Here is a 17,631-nt window from a genome sequence, read left to right on the forward strand (position 1 = left end):
GTGATTTTTAGATTAAAATTTTTATACATAGAGATTCTTTGCAACTGTCAAAATTCTAGATGTGATAACGAAAAAATGAATATTCTCATTTTATATGGCATATACATCTTTAATATAGAGAATTGTTTATGAAAAATGAAATCCTTATAGTTTTTATGCCTGATATGTCTTTGTTCACTCTTGTGTAGATACTTATTGTTTTATAATAAAATTCTGATTTCCAGAAAAGGGGAAGAAAATGGGGTTTAAATGTGAAAAATATTTTAGCTTGTCCAAGGCTTATGTTGACTTAAATAGGTCTAGGTCTTCATGGTTGACAGCTGCAGATAATTAGCTTTTTCTTCCTTAACAAAGAAAGCAAATGGAGCTGCAAGACATTCATTGCCTTTACTGTCATCATAATAATAATTTATGTATTTAACTTCTGCAGGTTCTTAAATTGTTTTAGTGCTAAGCTGCCTACATTACATGTAATGGGAGTGACAAGTAAAAGCTGCAAAGCATATTTGTGTTGCAAGAGGAGGAATGATTGACAGCTACATTCCTCTCTACAAGAAAAAGCTGTGTTGCAGAGCCTAAAAATGTCCTAAAGGTATAATCCTTAACACTTCAGACTTTAGAAGTTAATTCTGAAAAGTGATTACCACTGTGGTTGCATTTAGTATGGAAACAACAATGATTAAAATATTACTTTGAAAAAGAGTTCTTTTTAGAAATTTGTCAGCACTACCAGTAATGGAAATTACAGAGAAAAGAATATGTATTTTATACTCTGAAATATTTTTACCCTATTTGAAAGAAACCAAATAACAATGTCAAAACTAATCCAAATAGGTACTCTAGAAGGCACAGGGACATAAACTGATATATTAAAAACATACCGTTTTAATATGAAATAATTTAGGACTTGTGATTTTATTTTGTGAGAGATGGTTACAATTTACATTGATGTATTTTTGTAGATTGTAAGCTTAGCTCCAGTATGTGTCATGTGTAGTTGAAGACGAAAGAAGATCCAGAAGTAAGGGTGTTAGTCTAGAAACTTGCAGTCTGTTCCCTGTGTTGTTGATTCTCTATGTGTTGTCCAGAACAAATTGTTTAGGCCTACGTACCCAAAGATATTTAGGAATCTAATTCCTCTTAGCTAATCCTTAGTCAGAGTTTTTAAGTATTAGTTTAATTTTTTTTTTCCAAAAGTGTGGGTTTTTTAAAGTTTGTCAATACGCTTGACATAATTTCATTTTGTGATTTAGCATCTCGCATATGTTGCTGAATTTAGAAGGAAATGGCTAGGATTTAAGAGATATGAATCTTGGCTCACCATCTTTTCTTTCTTCAGTACTTATTCCCTGGGATTTTTTCCAATCAGATTGAAGAGCTTCCATTTGAGGAAGATAATATATTGGTACAAAATTGACAATGTCCTAATCAACAGAGAAGAAATGAGGCTAAATTGAGGGCTAAAATTGTTTAGCATGTATCCGTCTCCAAAAAATGCTTTGGAACTCAAGTATCAGTGTTTTTTTTAATCTTATCCATTTATTTCACAAGGATTAATCTATCATTGTTTGTCAATGCAAGAATGTAAATTTTAAAAGTCATTCAAAAGCAGATAGATTGTATCATGGCTTTTAGTTACTATCAACCACTATCTATAACCAGTCCTTGCAGTTTTGTATCACTTGCAAGGTTGCTGAGGTGCACTCTGTTCCACCATCTAGGTCATTAATGAAGGTGTTAAACAGTACTGTACCCAGTGTCAATCCTTGTGGGTACTCAACTAATGACTGGCCTCCAGCTGGACTTTGTGTCACTGATGACAACCCTCTCTTGTTCTTAAAATCCATTCAGAGCTCTTCTTTTGAAATGTGTACCACGAAATACATCTTCCAGAACTTTGCAGACTTGAAGACGCACACTTTCTACTCATAAGAGGTCATTAGTGGTGCAGGATTCTCTCTCAGGCCTTACTGTTGCACCTGTATGCTTATACAAAATGCCTGTCACTCACAGGAGATACTTGAAGGTGTGTATACCCTGGTTCGGTGACTGGTTCATAAGGATTGCATGAGAGGCCTCTCTATCAAATTCATACAACATGTGTTAGGCTGATTCTGCTAACAAAATCCTTTTAGCCTCCAGTGACATAAAACAGGATACTGCAGAACCATTGGGGATTGTAACATGAGATGCTTCAAGCAGATTTAGGACTACTTAGTAAAGAAACATGGCAGTCATGATATCCATGCATGTCTGAACCTTATCTGTAACTTGTAACAAAAATTTCTGAGCTACAACTCAAAAATTAGTCTCCTGTTATCATAAACTTCTCCAGTAATATTTGTCTCTCTTAAATGCCACAGATTTGTTTATTCATACCAGTTCTTAACCTGTCATGCTTTTGATCCAAACACATTTTCTTTTATCTATGCAACACAATTGTTGAAACAGCTTTGTAATCTTCATTGCTCTCTTCGCAAATCTCATGTTTTAGCAATTTTTTTTTTTTTCTTTTCCTGTAATGATGGCTGTGCTGCTGTGTTTCTGATGACATGGTGGTACCAAGTTTCAGGTGTTTCACCGAAGTAACTCTATTTCCTTTCTGGGCAGGAAAGGAGGGGAGGGTCCTAAATCTTTGATTTTTTGACACACAAGATTGTGGATTATCCAAATCTATTTCCTAATCAGATTAGATGCAATCCTTTCATTAACTTTCACTTTCCTTGCTTATGCTCTCATCAGTAGTAGTATTTTTCCTTTTGCTTTTTATTGTTTTATTAATTTATTAGATAATTTTCTCATTTACTTAAAAATCATGAGTGGAATTACATAAATCTTTCTCAACCTTCTTTCCTTATTTCTTATTTTGAAGCTCTCACTACATCCTGTTGGAGTGAATCGCAAATTCAGATGAGATCTAAGCTTTGAGAAGAGCCCAGTCTCAATGAATCGCTGGTAGCGACTGACCATCCTAGAAACTCGATGATAGAATCAGCTCTTAAGCTATTATATTTTATTGTGCTTTTGTTCTTCCTATACAAGCTGGAAGAATCTGAGTAAAGTTCACTTTGTGTTCTCTAGTACATGAGACGCACTGCAGAGGATACGGTTGCTCCTTGCCAGTTTCAGAGTCTGTGTTTGTTGTTAGTTATTTACTTTCTCATTCCATTCTCTCAGTCTGCTTTCTGGCTCTAATACAGTAATGCTTCAAGTAATGTACTTCTTATCATAAACTAATACACAACAGAAGTTTTTAATCATTTGATTATCATAAAGATACAGTGATCTTCATACGAAAGTTAGACAATAACTCTCAAAAATTGAAGTGATAAAATGTTAATATATTGTGACTTCGATGTAACATATTAACTCCTGAATGTATTTTTATCTGACGTTTATTGCAGAGTGCGATAACAGTAACCATTTAATTTATGATAGCTTGCTAAAGGAAGTATACGCCTATTTCCTTGAGGTCAGATTCTACTTTTGCATTTTGTATACTACTTGTGTACTTCCTGTTAAAATCACCCACACCCTCACTGATTTATCTTTTTTTTTCTCCTTGCTTAGATATACCTAGTAACTTGTTATCATTTGTTGGAAACTTGTTAAAACAGAAAACAAGAAAATCCATCTGACTGCTTTTTAAACTGTGCAATTTATCTGCGTACAGTAATCTAATACAAGGCAGGGAACATTTGTGTTAAAAAAAAAAAAATGTCATTTAAGTGCAATTTGTTTCAGTATCTGGAGTCCATAGGAAGTTCTTTTCGGAAGACAGACTGAATTTCATACTAAAGATTAATAAGTCCTCTAAAAATTATCATAGTTTTACCTCACCCCTCCTTGTTGTCCCTGGGAGCCACTATTTTGTCATTGCCCTCTCCCCGCATGTGCACAGAGTGCCCTGGGACCGGCTGGAGCAGCTGCCCCCAACAATTTGTCCAAAGCAGGGTGGAACTGGAGTTCCCATCCCACTATAGCCTCGGGGCCACCACTTTGCTTCAGCCATCATCTCATGCCAGGAAGCCGTCATGTCTGGCCACCTTGTAACCCACATGCTTACATATTGCCTTGCAACTGGCTGACAGCATCAAAGGCATGTGACCTCAGCACACTCTCCGTTTGGCTGCTTATTTCCTTTGGACCAGAAAGTTCCCAGATATAAATATGTGTCCACTTATATGTATGTATATTTATAATAAATCTAGATATAAAATGTAGATATACATCTACAAAGATGTAGAAATAAGTATTTTACTTATACTTTGATGTACCTTATATATAGCTTTATAGAAGTACTATATACAATATAGATATGTGTACTTTATATAGTGTAAAGATATATAAATTAAATCTATCTCTCTACATAAAAGCATATGCATAAAATGTGTAAAAACGTTTGTTAGAAAGAGCTAATGAAATTAATTAATCAAAGTTTAAATGTGAATGGAAAGTAATTAAGTAACAGCATAAAGTGGGTTGGGGCCCCCATGAACAACCCAATGAACAAATCCTGACTTGTTTGTGCTGGAGGGAGGTACAAGAGGACGAGGAGGGGGTATGAGGAGGGCAGGGTGGGCAGAGGGGCATGATCAAGTAGGAACATGCCCAGAGGCTATTGGCCTGTCCTCAGAGGTGGCCCACCAAGGGGCCCATGTGCATCCCCTGCCATATGCAAAGAGAAGCCCAATCCTGGAGCCTCACTTCTGGCACCAAACTGCTTGCCAGGATGGCCATGCACTGTTTATTACTGGGGCAGCTTTGAGGCTTTGCACTGTGTCAACAAGACACGGGCATCGCTGTCTGCAAAAGTGGAAATCCAGAACAGAAGGCCAACTTCAGAAGAACATGGGCATGGAGACAATAAGGACAAGCCCCAGCAGGACTCCTGAAAAAAGACCACATGAAGCAGAGGAGCCATCTGACAGGCCTGTGAATCAGGAAATAATTTCGAGGTAAGTTTCACAGAGAAAGGGCAAGTACTGGTGGGAGCTGCCTTTGCCCGCTGCTTTGGGGGAACCTTGCAGGTCCTTTTGAGGTACAGGCTTGTGCTATATCTGTTTCCTTATCCTTAGGTCGATGTCCTTTTAAAACATTTTAAAAAGCTGCAGCTGACTAGCTGAGGAGGCAGAAGACCGGAAGTGTTCCTATCTGCGCCTGCAGCAGTTAAAGAATGAGCAGAGAAGGGACAGTGGCTTTCACAGAAGAGCAGAAAAAACCCCAACAAAACCTTGGAAAAGCCTGACCAATGACTGACACCCATCATAACCAGTTAATAAAGTATCTCTGTGCCTGAATTAAATCATGGTGAAGTGCTTCGTTTCTTACATGTGTGTAGTAATGTCATGCCAATAGAGATGTCCATGCTGCCACTTCTCTTTAAAGTCATTTGCTATGCTCCTGGGGAGGTGGGAAGCTTGGGGGGTATAAATCCCTTTTTAGCAGCTGCTGAAAGCCTGACTGTTGATATGAACTGGAGCCAACTGGCAACTTGTCTTGTGAACCAGGATACCTGGACCTTATGCAAGCCACCAAGTAAGCACTTTAAGAGAAACAAGGCGCTTGTGGCAGAGGTGGATGCTCAGTATCAGCAGACTTGGTGGATGTGCAGTAGTTTTCCAAACATGACACTGCTGTTAAGTACAGCTTAAGTGCGGTGCTAGACATATTACACAAGCATGTCTCTGCTATTGGTCTAAAAGGCAAAATGGGTTCTGATATAGCTGGGGCTTTTAAAGCTGTTTTTAGCAGGCAGTGCACGTCAGAAATTACAGACTGATGGGGAAAGATTTTTTTAAACCAGCCTTTATACTGCTTTAACAGCTTGTTTAATGTTCACCATCTTGTTACTAGCAATGAAGCAAAAGTCTCCACTGCAGAGTGTTTTAACAGGTTGCTTAAAATTAAGATGTGGAGATATTTTAGTGTGCAACGCTTTTTGCTACATTGATGTGTTACCAGGTTTCATAAAGGACTATAACCATAGCTTCCACAGACCTATCAGAGCCAGGCCTGTGGATGTGATCCCTTTAAACTCTGTGAGCGTTTGGAAAGATCAAATCCAAGGATTGATTTAAAATTAAAGAATATGTGCCTTTGCTCCAAAAGGCAGACCATATCACAGTGTTTATAACAAAAGAGATTTGAGAAAGTTTATCATCAGATGTTCATGAGTGAAATCTTCTTAATAGCTGAAACTGTGGGAAGGGAGCAGGTACCCATCTGTGCAGTTTATGGTAATGAAGCCGTGGAGGGGACATTTTACCCTGAAGAATTTCAAAAAGTGAATCCCAGTGAGGACAAATTCTACAAAACTGACAAAATCATTGCTGCAGAAGTGAAAATAAGAAAGAAACAGCAGCCCAAGCCCAGCACATGTAGCAACTGGAGTTCGAGTGGGGGTAAAATAAGGGTGGCAGATGGCAGTTTCTGCCTTACGCTAGCCAGCAATCCCAGCACCAGAATTTTCCCACAAAACATCTCTAACTTCACCATAGTGAGGTGACTTGGTGAGGCCCCTGGAGCTCTCTGGCAAGTAGGAGGTGAGGTTGACAAAAATGCAATACCTGCACAGAAGGAATAACCTCAGTGCAGACAGCACCTTTGAAATAGTGAGGTAAGACATGGCTGGGTAACACGTGGCAGTATACTTTGCTGAAATCCTATTATTACCATCCATCACACTGTTGATGGAATGTACGAACCATTTTACTAACCCCCACCACAGAGCTTCAGCCATCGACTCTCCAGCTGTTGCCTTAGCCTGTGATCCTGTCATAAAGAAAACAGCATAAAATAGATGAAAATCCTTACCTTTATGTTTTGTAATGCTATTCATAAATGTATTGTGTAAATAAAACTTAGAACCCAACTGAAAGTTGGGGGGGGGGGGTGTTCTTCAACTATTGCCCCAATTATTTTTTTTCAAATGGGCAATATAGACATCAAGGTTGAAAGTTTTTATGATGATTTACGTATTACACTAAATACTACAGGGTGAGGCATTGGGCTTTTTAGGTAGCTTTCTTTTCTAACATGGTGTGTGTGGTGCTTCTCAGTTCTTCTTGTTCACCTTTAATTGTTCCAAGAGATCCTGGTTTGCTGCATTACCTGTGACAGAAGATGGGACATTCACCACAGCCAGGGTGTTAGTTAAAAACATTCCAATCTTTTGGTATTCTCAAGCTTAAATGGGCTTTGGCAAACTGTTGGGGGCGGCTACTCCGGCCAGTCCCAGGGTGCTCTGTGCACATGTGGGGAGACAGTGATGACAAAATAGTGGCTTCCAGAGGCCAAAAAGAAGGGAATGGAGGGGGGCAAACTGGTGACATGGACAGAGGGTGAGGGAGTTCGGGGCAAGTGGTGGTGGTGACAGGTGGAGGGCGCAGATCTCCCTTTGGGTGCTAAGGAGCAGTGTGTCTGGTCCAGGATGAGCAATGTCCTTGTTCCCCTCGTATATGGCTCTCCAACCCACCTGCATCCTTTTCCTTTCCTGAGCTTTCAGAACACTGCATGGTGCTGGCCATCGTGCTTGTTCTTTGGGTACGACGTTCTGGAGTTGTGCTTTGGCACTTTGCTGACCCCCTGAAGGAGAGTTTGTTGTCTTGCCTTTGCTGCCCACATGGCTGCTGTGTGCAGGAGGCAGGCTGAAGGTGTGGGATGTTTATTGATTCAAAGGTAGTTCATTGCACACTGCCACTGAGCCAAATGGCTTTCATGGGTCATTACAATAACTAACTACACTGATAAAAGGGGTATATTTGTAAACCTGGTTTAATTTACATATCTGCTTTGTTGTAAACTTCCCATTCAGAATAGACAAATTTAAGCAATAGCGTGTGTGGAGTTTGCAGAGTGTACGGGATCTCAGCAGGTTGCTGTGTTACAAGCATAAGGACTGTTACACATGTTGATTCTGCTCTTCATGACTCATTTTAAAAAGGTGCAGAGTTACACCACATAAGGTGATTTTTTTTACAGTCTCTTGGCATAGTAAATGACAGCTTTTATTTATGTAATGGTTTACGTAGTGCAAATCCAACTGTTCTCTTTAGAGGAGGAGATAAAATTACACCTCCCCCCACAACCAGTTTAGTGTGTTCACATACAGGGTACCAAGTGGTATTGAAAGACACATGCTCTGAAAGGCTTCTGGATCTTTATTCAATGTCCACAGAGCCAATAATCTGAGCTTGCAGCGCCAGCACGTCGAAGCGGAGAACAGATCCATCGGCAGGGCTGGCCGGGCGCTCCCCTGCAGCCTGTCGGGTGGAGGCGTCGGAGGTCCTTGGAGCTGCGTCCCCCCATGCTGCTCGGTCCCTCCCCACAGGCCCCCTTCTCCCAGCGGCAGGCTCGTTGTTGTTGGGCCTTGGGCGCAGGTGGTAGCGCCGCTGCGGGGATCTGCTGCGCACCCTCTGCCTGGCCGCAGTCCTCTGCCAGCAGGTGGACGAGCCAACCATGTATTCCTGGTAGTTGTTGTCCGCCCTCACCGTGTGCAGGATGCGGTTGAAAGGCCACCTGCAGAGTGGGCACGCAGCTCTCATGGCGGCCCACTGCCGGATGCAGTCAAAGCAGAAGGCGTGAAAGCAGACGTCAATGTAGGCTGCGTTGTCCATGTTGTCTAGGCAGATGGGGCACCAGCCATCTGCCACTGCCTCCCGCCGCCCTGCCTGCTGCATCTGGCTCATGCCGGCCGTCATGGCAGAGCCGCTGTCCTGCAGAACCTCCTTGGTGCCCAAGGCCATGTCCTGCCAAGAGATGTGCAAAGTGCCTGAGCTTTTCTGGTGCCAGGAACGGAACAGCAAAGAAGGCCCCAGAAAGTGGTGAGAGAGGGGAGGGAAGGGCCTCCCAAAGGGTCTCCTTGCAGGCTGGAAAGTGGCCAACCAGCCCCACAGGCTGCCCTCCACATGTGCCTGCCCCCTTTGTCTCCCCCCAAGCACGCTGCCCCCCAGTCCAGGACCCTCCACCCCCTGCACTCCCCCCCAGCCAGCCAGCATGACTCGAGCTAGCCCAGGGTACCTGCAGGAGGCGGTCAGGGAATGTGGAGGAACTGGCTGGGAGCCTTCAGTTGTGCCAAGGGCCCCTGCACCCTCCTCAAGCCCGCAGCCCTGGGACAGCCGCTGTGCAGGACCCGCAGCACCCACGCCAGCCAAGTCTCTGCACAAAGGCAGCACTCAAGCGGAGGTCCACAGTCCTGCTGGAGGTTGCACGCTGTGCGTGTGCACTCACAGGAGGCCTGGACCAAATGCACTGGGACAGAGCCTGCGGCTACTGAAGAGCAGTGAGGTTGGGGCCATCACAAATGCCCCCAGTGACATCACATCTCTGGGGCTGCACCCCAACCACCACCTAGTAAGGATGGCAAAGACCCCAAAGGGGGAAAGCCCCTGTTTCACGGGATGTTGGCCATGTTTTAGTGGCCTTTTGGGCTGATGTTAACCTCAGGCTTGTCAGATCCTGTGATGAGAGGCTGGTGCCCCTGAGCACAAGGGCCCAGCAATGGGTGGCCCAGCAATGGGGAGCTCAGCAATACAGGCAGGGAGCTGTGGTGACCTCCTTGGTGCCAGTGGAGCACCCTGACTTGGCTCCTCCGAGAGCTGTCAGAGGAGAAGGCGTTGCCCCTTGTCTGTGGTGGGAAAGCACCAGAGGTGGGAAGGAACCTCTGGAGGCCATCTCTTCCAATCCCCCTGCTCAAACAGGGCCACCTAGAGTCAGTTACCCAGGACCATGTCTAGATGGCTTTTGAAGATCTCCAGGGATGGAGATGCCACAAGCTGTGTCAGTGCTTTTTCACCCTTACAGTAAAAAAAGTGTTTCCTGATGTTCAGCATGAACCTCCTGTGTTTCAGTCATGGGCTGCAGAATGGATATCTGCTCCACTGTGGACCTCCATGGGCTGCAGGGGAACCACCTGCGTCACCATGATCTTCACCATGGGCCGCAGGGTAATCTCTACTTTGGCAAGTGGAGCACCTCCTCCCCCTCCTTCACTGACCTTGGTGTCTGCAGAGTTGTTTCTCTCACATTTTCTCACTCGTCTCTCTCAGCTGCTGTTGCATAGCTTTTTTTACCCTGTCTTGAATATGTTATTGCAGAAGTGCTACCACCATTGCTGCTTAGCTCAGCTTTGGCCAGCGGTAGGTCCGTCTTGGAGCCAACTGGAAGTGGCTCTGTCTGATGTTGGGGCAGCTTCTGGCATCTTCTCACAGAAGCCACCCCTGTAGCCAAAACCCTGCCATGTAAACCCAATACAGGAGCCCAGAACTGGACACAGCACTCCATGCGTGGCATCACCAGTGCTGAGGAGAGGGCAAGGATCACCTCCCTCGACCTCTCTTCAATACTTTGTGTAATGCAGCTCAGGATTTTTGTTACAAGATACAAGCTGGTTGCTTTCAAGAGAGCTTGCACTGGGGGTGTTTCGTAAATTCAGGGTGGAATCTGTGGTGCTTATGCACATGCATGTCAATAGTTTAAACATGGAAGTGTTTTCTGTGCACACTAAGAGCCCAGGTTATGTGGCATACAACTCTACCAATGTTAAGTTTAAATATTCAGTGTCCTATAGATGGAGATGGTTCTGTTGGGAATATCTGGATTATCTTAGAATTTGGTTTAGCTTAGTTGGAGGAGGCAACTTTTAAAATAACTTTATAATTTTTTTTTTTTTAGGTTATATGGTAACATGTATATGAATGTTCCTGTTTATTTTTTCTGTCCTATAGTTCAGGAACATATTTTTATTATTTCTGCACAGAACTTCCTGTTTTTTGGTATTTTGGCATTCTGTGTAACAACTGATTATATTTATGATATGCAAAATAGATGCGATTTCTTTATATTTTAAAGAAAATTTCTGGTCCTACAGCAAAGCCTGAGAGAAACATTTTAACTTTATCACATACACCTTGCACTGAGTACTTCAGACACCTTCTTTCATCTCAATGTGCTGTAACTGGTTAGGTGATAATTGCATAATAGTTTCTTTGTGTGAACCACCTGTAAAGGGAGACCATACAAATGCTGAATTATCTATGTTGATGTAAGATGTGGCACATTTCAGACTCATTTCAGATACCAAGAGGGAAAATATACAATGGATTTTTTTTCAAAGTGCAAAACTACTGTATTTGTAAAGGTTTGAGTTAGGTAGGAGTAATGTGCAGGTAGTCTTCTGCAGGGTAGAGGACTTTTGTCCAGGAACTAGAGAATCTTGGGAAGGTGTGAGGAGAGACGGGAAGGGAAAGAAGAGAAAAACACTGATTCTTGTAAATATCACAAAACTTGGATAAGGATATTATTGTGACTTCCTCTTATTCTAGGAGATGCACCATGTGTCTCCTAGTAAATAAATTAAAAGAAGGGAAGCAAATTTCATTAGTGTTTTGTTAGTGTATTTTCTTACAGTGTGTGACAAGTGTGCAGTTCATCCTGGTGTTGTAGGTTCATGTAATTTGCACTTCATAAGGAAATTTCTGTTTTGCCTGAAGTGCTTAACTACAGTAATTGAAAAAGTAGCAAATATGACTGACTGCTTCTTTGATTAATAAGCAGCCCTGACATTTCAAATGTGAATAAACCATTTAGATTTGGCTTATTTACAAACATATTCATTATGAAAATATAATGGATACAACAGGAACCAGAGCATGAATCTGTCCGTTTTTAAACTCCTGTAAGATTGTCACTGAGCTTATTTTATATTTGGTGTCAGCTGAACTACATTTCTTTCTCCTGCCTTCTCAAAGCAATTGAGGTAGTTGTGTCATTATCTTGATTCACCAAAAATGGAGAATCACTTGGGAACGTACTAGATTCTGACATTTTAACTGACTGTAAGTATTTTAATTATGGTTGCAGAATTCTGTGGTTTTTTGTTTTTCCTTGGAATAGAAAAGGGACTTCTGTTTGCTTGACATTATCGTAATACAGGGAACTGTTCAGTTTTTCACTTGGAAAATTAGAACGAAGAGGAGATAAGTATTTGGTATGGGGGTAGTGTTTTTTTACTTTGGAATAACACAATGCAACATAGCAAATCAATGTTGACTCACTTAAGCTGAAAATAAGTCTTACAGTAGCTTGGAACTTTATTCTACTTTGTAATAGAAACTTGAATCACAATCCACAGAATTAAAGGAAAGCCGCTCTTCACCAGAAGTAAAAAACCAGCACTTTTCTAGGCATGATGTAGTTGGTGTGCTATCTGTCAATTTATCTCAGATATTAAAATGTAGATATAATAGCTGCATTGGTGTATACGCTGTAAGCAGTAACAGTTTAAACAAGTCAGCAAACTTGTTTGAAACACATAGCTAATTATGTGGGATCTGACAGGCAAGTTTTCTTTTGCAGTCAAGGAACTCCCCATATAATGATTGGCAGTTTTTGCATGCTTTGTTGAACCTTAGTAGAACTGCCTGTAGTGTTCATCTCTCTATGTGCTAAATGATGAACAGTTGAGAGCAGTTGGGGCTTTCAGCTCTTCATGTTACAGTTGTCCTCCTAAAGTTACAAAAAAAATTCCATATTGATTTGTGTTGCAGGTAAAGTAAGAACTGTTTGCTACCTCTAGGAAAGGGAAATAGTTTGCTCTCTGAAATAGGGGTGAAATTGAAAAATTGGAATATTAGCTCTATAACAATAAAAGTATCTTTTCTACTGAAAGTTCATATGCATTCATTTATACAGTGCAAGATCCAAATGTTACCATCAGGCTGTTTGCTCTCTTTCTGTGGGAAAAGAAATCAGTGTAGTAGCATCAGTGTCATTTTTGGAAAGTAAGGAAGACTCAAAATATGGGGTGAAACCTTCTTATGGAACAAAAGCTGTGAGAAAAATTGCAGTAGGAATCAAACAGTTGTTTTCAGCAAGGACGACAGGCCTGCTGCTGTAATGCTGCAAGGTTCTCAGCAGCGAAAGAAGAAATAATTCTCGTGTCTCTTTTAGCTGGAGACAGGAAGTTATCATGCTATAATTGAAGCAAGGTGAATGAAAATGTAGTGGATGGTGAACTTCATTATTAATAAGGCAAAGTTACATGGACTGGGAAGTATGCTAAGTTATTTCTTACATCTTACCAACTGTTTTTGAACTAGCTCTTATTTTTTCTGCCTGTCAGATGGTGGAGAAATTTGAGAATCTTTCTGGTTTTATCTAAGAGCTTTCTTTTAATCTTTTATTTGTGAAGATGATGTACAGATCCAAACTCACTTTTTATTGGAAATTTTCTTACCTTAAAAACTTACATCTTTTTCTTCTTACACGTAGTGTTTCAAACTTAGTCTTCCAGTCTACTTGCATCATTTTTATGTCCCACTATTCTTTTGTGTCCCGCTATTCTTTTGTGTACAACCACAGTGCATCAGATGCAGACAAACTGTTTTCACTCTTAAAGCCCAGTAGAATCTGGAACCAAACTGTCAGTAACTTTTTTTAGTTTGATTTTGAGTGCATTCTGTCCTTAACCAATCTTGTCAGCTGCTGCAGCCAGTCAGCATGTTTTTTCACTTTCCGTGTACGGATTTCTTAAATGTAGGTGAACCTATCTATAAGAAACTAAAACATTCCAGATTTTCTGATAAAATCTCCACTCTTTTCATGCCTAGAAAATAGCAATGGCTAAGCATCAGAGTGGCTAGTTAACTTGAATATAGGTTAATGTATTATTCAGGAGCTACTGATTTACTTGTTTTTTCCCCCAGATGTTAGATGAGTTAAGAAGAGATAAATGAGTTATGGAAAGAATGTTGTTAGCATTTTTTAGGTTGGATTAAGAAATCTAGGCACTCTGCTTAAGTGTCTCTGCCTTTTTTCAATCAAGGTCTAGGTTGTCTTAGCAAAACTACTGGATTACTGATGTATTTGAGAATTAGAGTCACTGTGCTACAGCATAAGCATTATCTTCAGCATTTAGAATACATGTCATCTGGAAATTTGTACCTTTTAAGACTGAGTATGTGGGGAGTCTATCTCAGAGAAACTCTGGTAACCAGAAAATAAACTTATTTACCACTAAAAGTACTTTGATGCACCTTTTCTGAAGTTATAAAGGTATGTAATGAAATTTAGGAGACAAGCAATTTACCTGTGCATCTTTTTCTTCAGGAAATTGTATATATGTAGACTACTTTTCTCAAGGCTGAACAAATCCAGTTTGGTCAACTTTTCCTCCCACATCAAATATTCTTGGCCCCTGACCATCATGGTGACGCTCAGCTAGACTTAATTGCATAGTTTATTTTTTTTACTGGAGAGTCCAAAACTGGACAGACCATTCCAGATACAGTCTCAAGTGTGGAACTGAGGCACTTGCTGGCTACACCCTTCCTAATACAGTCAAGGCCGCTGTTGGTCGTCTTTGCTGCAAGGATATATCTATCTTTTAACTTCCTATTTTCTTTACAGAGTGCCAGTTGTGTCTAAATACTCAGTAGTTTTTAACATGTCAACACTTAACACGTTACAACGAAGTTGTTAAGGGAGATCAGAAAGACTTCAGCGTGTATGTGTTTCAGTGAAACAAGTTAATGTCATGCGTAATTACAACTACTAGCACAAATAAAGCATATTAGAATCTTTTTTCTATGATTTTCATTAGAATAGACAGCACATAATGTGCTGAGATTTGTACCCTTTAAATTTCACAGAAATAAATTATTAGATATTCCACTGTCAATCCATTAAACAGTTCAGTCCTTGCAAATTCTCTTTGCAATAGAAAATAAAGCTTTCAAAATATCTTGAGAGACAAATGTTCTACTATAGTAAATGCTCTCAAGCCAGGGACAAATGTTTTACTATAGCAAATGCTGTCAAGCCAGGGACAGTCTTAAGTAGTCTTAAGAAGAGAGAGGGACATTGTCCATTGATACATAAAGTATATCAGATTATGGCTTAAAAACATAAAAGCCTCCTGATAAGTAAGAAGTCCTAAGCCACTAATTTGTGGTTGGTTTAGGATCTGAAGTTATTCAAAATACTAATTTTTAAAAATTCTTCCATTGTAAGTTCTATACTTTCGGGTTCCAGACTTTCATGTGAATTATTTGGTCAGCTCTTTACACCAGAAAGTTTTCATTTCCTTGAAATAGTTAAAAAAATGCTTTTCAGTTATGGTAACTCAGAGGATACATCTACATGATACAGCACAGACAGACATGAGCAAGCTATGCCAGTGTTCAGGGCTGATTGAAGCTCCAAGGCTGAGTTAATTACTCTGGTGCCAAGGAGGAGTTCACAGGCTCTGCTCAGAGCATTCCAGATAATTCATTTCTGAATGTGATCAGTAAAGAAGCTTTACACTGAAGTGATTTCAATTCACAAAACTTTGGCTCATTCTGTACCTCATCCAAGATAATTTCTACCTTATTTCCGGTGCTTTCTGTTATTTTTAGTCAGTGCTTCTGAGCAGAATGCACTTTTACCATTTGGAATATTTTTTAATTTTATGTATTTCATAACTTTAACCTTCTTTTCTTTTTTTTCATATGCTCTTTCAGCAGAAACATAAGCAAAGGTAAGGGTAAGTTAGGATATAAGGGTAAGTTAGGAGGAAGGTATAAGGATAAGCAAGGCTTGTTTGGCTAGACAGCTGCAAAGTGCAGAATGACAGAAGATGTAGATGAGTATGATGAAGTTGCATCTGGACACAGCTATGTGTCCTTGTTCCCTTCCATATTCTCTGCCTGTTGACATCTTAAGTCTGTTTTAGTTGCATTATAGTTCAGAATTATCTTGCATTCCCAGTGCTTTCCTCTCCATTTAGCAGTGAGTTGGCACCATACCAAGCAGATTTCCAGATGCAGCTATGGTGTGAATTGTTGCAGCTATTATTGCTGGGTAATTGGGGACTGCTGTAATGGGAATATTCTGAGAGACACCAGCCAAATCTCCAAATTTCAGGCAAGCATTTATTTATGGTCATACTAGCCAATTAGTCTGTTAAAAGCTGAGAATCCAGCATTAATCAAATACATTAGTTAAGCCATAGGTTTACAGTACCGTAAGTCTGATGGTTATTGTTGGCTCTGATGGCCATAGTCTTTGACGGTTCTTAGTCTCTGAGGTCAAGATGACCAGGCTTGTGAGCTCTTTGACATGGAAGGCTGGAATGAAACTGGGCATTTTTTCTCTTTCCCCAGGCTCCACTGGGTGTCACTGGCATTTAAACACTTCTCTGTGGGCCAAGACCAGTCTGGTCCAAAGGCAACCTCATGGGTGTTGGTCTATTCTGGTTTCTTCAGAGGGATATTACCTATTTGCAAACTGCTTTCCAGTCATCTGTTTCCTTCAAATAGTTGCAGACTATGCCAAGAAAGCAAGTATGACAAAATACTATACTTCCGATTCTAATTCAAACAGTCTTTTTAGATGTCTGGGTGTAAGGCAAACAAGATTTTTTCATTTTTCTGTTTTAAAGCAAGCAGTGTTATGTCTGGGAGCAAGAATAAAAGGATATGTTTCACAAACAGGCCTTCACGCTACAGGGAAGGAAAGCTCCAGTGAAAGATGTATCCAGTCCCTCCATCTTTAGCAGGGTAAAGTAATCACTAACTCATCTGCTGACCTGCATGACATACATCCTTCTCCCGCCAAATAACATTGCACATTGAGGAAGATAGGAATGGGAGAAACTGGTGAGATTTTATCCAGTCCATTCATTGTTTAAGCAGATTACATGTAGTTATCTCTGCAGTAAACCTACAGATATCTCAGTTGTAAGCCTATTTGCCTGTCTCCCAGTTCAATAGGGAAAGGATTTGCTTTAGCTTGCTTGTTTGGTTTAAGCCAATATTTTTATTTACTGATGTCAGTGTCATTGCATTCTTGTTGAAATCTCCTTCCTTGATATTTCCATAGATAAAAGACAACTGTAACTTCTGTATTCAGTAGCTGAATGGATTTTGCATAATTCTTCATCTTTTCTGTTAGATGTTTTCCAGACCCTAACCCTGATATGTTTAGAACATTCTTCTCCAAATAACTTCCAGTGTGTCAACAGTGTTTTTAACTAAGATTCTCAAATCTCAGAGTAGTATTCTGTATCTCGATAAGTCAGGAAAAGAGTATCATGTAGTAGAAATAGGAGCAGTGGAGAGTAAGTGTCCAAAAGCTGGTATAATACTGTCAGAAGATGTGATACTTTTTTTCTTTAAACACTCCTATTTGACATAGACATATTAGTAAAATTTTCTAGCATAATCTTAGTTTTGTTGGTTGCTACTAACTACCAAAACACTATTTTTTTAAAGAATATAAAATTGCCATTGTACTTGTAATGCAATTCTTCCAGCAAAGATGGCAAAAATGGAATATAGAATTTCACTTACTTTGAAGGTATTGCATACATAGGGTGCCATCACATAGTTATCCAGTTACTGTATTACATACACTAGGTACTTCAATTAAATGTTGTATGGATTAGGATTATAATATAAATATCAATGCTGTCTGCATGAAAATCATGTGAACTATGTGTGAGCTTGTAACACTAATTCCAGTGTTTTGAACTGCTTCAACTTCTCAGAAAATTACGAAGTATTGAGATTTATGCATCCCTAATTAAAACAACCCAAAGCTTTAGCCATTTGGAATCTGATCATACTATGATGGATGGACTTTGAAGTC

The 17,631-nt window shown here is 40.4% G+C and overlaps 1 protein-coding gene across 1 annotated transcript; it reads right to left on the bottom strand.

The window, feature by feature from the left end:
• Positions 1-8,162: 8,162 nt before the first annotated feature.
• LOC127027766 (E3 ubiquitin-protein ligase Topors-like) lies at positions 8,163-8,747 on the bottom strand. Its single transcript, XM_050913601.1, has one exon. The coding sequence runs from the start codon at positions 8,745-8,747 to the stop codon at positions 8,163-8,165; it is 585 nt and encodes a 194-aa protein (XP_050769558.1).
• Positions 8,748-17,631: the final 8,884 nt, after the last annotated feature.

This window comes from Gymnogyps californianus, chromosome Z (genome assembly GCF_018139145.2).
Source record: "Gymnogyps californianus isolate 813 chromosome Z, ASM1813914v2, whole genome shotgun sequence".
NCBI lineage: Eukaryota > Metazoa > Chordata > Aves > Accipitriformes > Cathartidae > Gymnogyps > Gymnogyps californianus.